General features: G+C 40.4%; 1 protein-coding gene across 3 annotated transcripts; it reads left to right on the top strand.

Annotated features, from left to right (window-relative positions):
* The first annotated feature begins 532 nt into the window (after positions 1–532).
* med22 (mediator complex subunit 22) lies at positions 533–3860 on the top strand. 3 transcript variants are annotated; one of them, XM_079160900.1, is made up of 5 exons: positions 533–589; positions 797–954; positions 1089–1169; positions 1913–2121; positions 3604–3860. In XM_079160900.1, the coding sequence occupies exons 2-5, from the start codon at positions 832–834 to the stop codon at positions 3794–3796; spliced, it is 606 nt and encodes a 201-aa protein (XP_079017026.1). In that variant the 5' UTR covers positions 533–589; positions 797–831; the 3' UTR covers positions 3797–3860. The 3 variants fall into 3 exon arrangements, with proteins under 3 accessions (XP_079017026.1, XP_079017028.1, XP_079017027.1); XM_079160901.1 differs by having other exon boundaries at positions 538–667; XM_079160902.1 differs by lacking the exon at positions 3604–3860 and having other exon boundaries at positions 1913–3217.
* Positions 3861–4089: the final 229 nt, after the last annotated feature.

Genomic DNA, 4089 nt, shown 5'->3' with positions numbered 1-4089 from the left:
ATCAAATCTTTGCAGTTTTTTGGGTTATTTATCATCTTTAAAACATAGATGTGTATGTAGGCAAAAATAAGCACAAATACTTATGTACTGTGCTTTAGTACAGTTTGAGTCACTTTTAATTTGAGTATTCCATTCTAATTTATACTTCTATTCCACTACATTTCAGTGTTTAATGTACTTTTTATCCCATTTACTGTTCTCTGGAGATCTACATTTTTACATACAAAGCATCTACTTGACCAACAATAAGATTAAAATGTTTACATCTTAATGCAATCAACAATAATAATCCAATATTATTTTGTAACACGCACTGACCCGGAACCATGTCATACTTTAAGTACATTTGGCTGGTAACACTATTGTGCTTATTGTGCGAGATATTAGTATTACTTCTTATATACAGTCTATGTATTACAAATAAAACGAACTTTTTTAGTGTTTAGCGGTGTGAAATCGGTGTTTTTTCACTAGAGGGCGGTAACACACAGACACACCGGATGTCTACCTCCATTAAATGTTGAGAAGAAGAGCAAACTGCTTTGGGTCTCATTTTCACAAAAAACGACATTGTTTTTCAAAGTATGCGGTAAGAATAAGTGCTTGTCATTACGGAACGTGTAATACAAATATGTTTGCAGTTGGGCAGATATGAAAACTGCCTAAGGTAAACATTCATCTCGTGTCTGTTATGAAAGCACGCGCCTTTTCATGCTAGCTAGCTAGCTTCTCATATGTTTGTATTACTAACTTCACTGTCTGAATGGACTTCTGCGTGTCTGCGTGACGTGAACAGGTAACCCGCGCTGCGTTGCCCTGTTCCTGAGCACGATGGCTACTCAGAGAGTGCTCCCTCAAAGCAAAGAGTCTCTGCTGCAGAACTACAACAAGAGACTGAAAGACGACATCAGGTCCATTCTGGACAATTTGACGGAGATTATCAAAACAGCAAAGGTACAAAGATGCAGAGCCCCTTCTGTTTTAAGTTGATCACTTCTGAAATATCACAACGTCGCTGCAGCATCACTCCCATTTCCTGTCCTTTGCCCTCCAAACATATTAGTGAGTATTTGTGATATTCTCTCCAGATAGAGGACGAGACGCAGGTTTCCAGAGCAACCCAAGCGGATCAGGACCATTATGAGATGCACGTGAGAGCAGCCAACATTGTGAGTATGGCTCAAAGCACAGCTGTCCAGAATATGACACTACTCGGTTGTTTTTATTTGTATTTACTTTGTTTAGTAGGGAGAGGAAAGATGAAAGACTGCACAGGAAAAGTCAGTTAATTCTGCTTAACTTTTACTCCAAATGTAACATTATCGTGTTACTGAAAATACATCACATTAAATTGTATTGTATAAAATGTACAATTGGCATATATAAGCATTATGCTTCTGCCTGGGCCTTTTCAGTCATACTGTATATACTGTTTATGTTTGTTGTTTGTGATGACTGAATCTAAATACTATATAAATACATTAAGAAGCAAGCGGACAAGATCCCTCACAGCCAACATTTGACACAGACCTCATTTGTTTTGCTTTTTGCTGGTTTGTGAATGAATGTGATCAGCAATAATTCACTGGGAGCTGTAAGGTTGAAAAATAATAATAATTTGATTCAACACTGTCGGACAGTATTACATGTAAGTTCTGTATTGACTCGTTCCAAGTCTTCATACAAATGATGTTTTATGGTTGTACCATTCCTTTAAATGGAAATGTTGTTCGGTTAATTAACCAACAGGCCCAAAGTTCTTTGTAAAGTTTGTGTTTTCCAGTAGAATTTAAAATAAGGTTGGGCTCTACAGCGTGAATTTGTACTTGCTGACCAACTGGTAAGACTGCAGGGTTTAGATGTGCACGATTCATTTCTGGGCCCTGATTTCCCCACCTCTGTGTTGTATCAGGTACGAGCTGGTGAGTCCCTGATGAAGCTGGTCTCCGATCTGAAGCAGTTCCTGATTCTGAACGACTTTCCCTCGGTGAACGACGCCATCAGCCTCCAGAACCAGCAGCTCCGCTCGCTGCAGGAGGAGTGCGACAAGAAGCTCACCTCGCTCCGTGACGAGATCGCCATCGACCTGTATGAGCTAGAGGAAGAATATTACTCCTCCAGGTACAAGTAGGCTCATACTTGCCCCCATCCCACCGCCCCTCTCTTGTCCCATGCCCCGCACCATGTACTGTCTCACATTCACCATTCACTGCTGAACCCGAGGAAGGGTTCAGTTCTTCCCGCATCTAAACCTGACACTTGGCTTGAATTTATCTCATCGTCATACCCAGACAGTACCATTCATCAACACCGATCATTGCTGTGGAGAGCATCTCACTAAGTGACTTTGTTGATTAGTAAGTGCCTTGAGTTCTTTCTGCTCTATGACGTTCGTCATGATTGGACAAAGTTGAGAGGACTTTAGCATTAAAGGGCAATACAACTGAATATTAGCCGTGCAAATGTATCCAGCTACTGAACAATCACAGTTCAACATGTACGTTTGAGAATTTAATGCAGTTTGAAAGCCAGAGGGCTTGAATGGTGACGGGATGAATTTCATAATTCAGAAAAGAAAGTTTGGGCATTAATTTACTGCTGGGTTTATTTCTAAACTGATCAGACTTTCTGTTGTTCTGCAGCGTCCAAGACGCTTTAGAGATGTTTTATATAATATTGTTTGTCAGGCACATCGCATGGTTTAGTGGAATTTACGAAACGAGGCCTTTTCTCATAGTTCATTCACTACTAAAATAATTTGAATTGAAGTTACAAGTTAATCGAAATTAAAGCACTGGGTGTTTTATTCATTACACATTGAAAGAACTAAAACTTTATCAGAATATTAGTATATATTATTTCATAGCTGTATCATTCATTTGTATCCAATATTATTTATATGTAATATTCAAATCATAAATGTAAAGGTGATGAACAGTACGGTAGATTGTAGGGATGGACTGTGGATGAATGCTTGGTAAAATTCGACACAACAGTTATTTATTCGACGTCAAATCTGAAATTTTCTCAAGTTTTTTTTTTTTTTTTTTTTTTTTTGTAAAAGCAGTCAGGTAATCATGTTTTTAATGATTCCGTCCTTAAGACCACAAGTGACTCGAGCTGTAACAATGCAGGCGACATTGGTTAACACGTGTGGTTGCACTTGTACACCAGTTTGTCTCAGCTGTTCCATTAGAACCAGAATGATTAAGAAATAAAGTAGACAAAACACTGTAGTAGTGTGTCCTGTTTTCTGTGACAAAGTACTCAGAAGTGTCTCTGTCCTGTTTGGAGCATGCTGGGTGTGGGCCTTCCTTCCTCACTGCACTCACTCTGCTTTCTCCTCCATCAGCAACTAATCACACTGTTTTGCTTAACTTAAAATCAACAGTTTATAAGTAACCCCTCTAACTACAGTATCTGATTAATATGCAGCTGTTTTAGGTGTTTTTCCAGTGCTTCTTGCATAACCTCCATGCTTCTATCGTATGTGTGCTCGTCTATGTGGATGAATGTGCTTATTCTGACCTGCCGCTCTCGTCTGCTCCTCTCTTTCTGTGCTGCGCTGATTCTTTGCCTCCTTCTGGTTTCCGCTCTGCAAAGCTACAGTCAGTGGGACAGCACTGACCTGCCACTGTACGAGGCCTACCGCCGACGAGACAGTTGGGCCTCGCCAGGCAGCAGCTGCAGCTCTACCCAGGGTGACCGGGAGGACGTGGAGGGACCTCCTTCACAGGAGACGAACCCCCAACACCACCTCAACGGACACGGGACGTCCTCTATAGAGAAGCCGTGAGGAGAAACGAGGACTCTTGAGAAAACGCTTGTTCTCACTTTGTGCTTCAGTGGTTTGGCTAATTTAGTTTCTGTTACACATTGTGAGTTAGTATCAGGGTCTGCCACTGCAATGTGATAGACTTAAAGTAGACTTTGGCATTGAAGATTTCTTTTGCATAAACAGGTATTATAGCAAGAGTAAAATACAGGAACTACTAAACAAATACCTGGAGAAAGTCGTTAGAATCAGAGTGACGGCCAGTGTAACGCATCAGATGTAATGTTCCCTTCATTTTAAATGACTTTCAGAAT

This window comes from Pholis gunnellus, assembly GCF_910591455.1.
Source record: "Pholis gunnellus genome assembly, chromosome: 6".
NCBI lineage: Eukaryota > Metazoa > Chordata > Actinopteri > Perciformes > Pholidae > Pholis > Pholis gunnellus.
This window is presented reverse-complemented; position numbering and strand designations above follow the sequence as displayed.

Bases quoted from the DNA above. Each gene is read 5' to 3' on its own strand.
- med22 (XM_079160900.1), top strand. From the start codon at position 832: ATGGCTACTCAGAGAGTGCTCCCTCAAAGCAAAGAGTCTCTGCTGCAG. The intron at 955-1,088 runs GTACAAAGATGC...TATTCTCTCCAG, and splicing joins AGATTATCAAAACAGCAAAG to ATAGAGGACGAGACGCAGGT. The intron at 1,170-1,912 runs GTGAGTATGGCT...GTGTTGTATCAG, and splicing joins ACGTGAGAGCAGCCAACATT to GTACGAGCTGGTGAGTCCCT.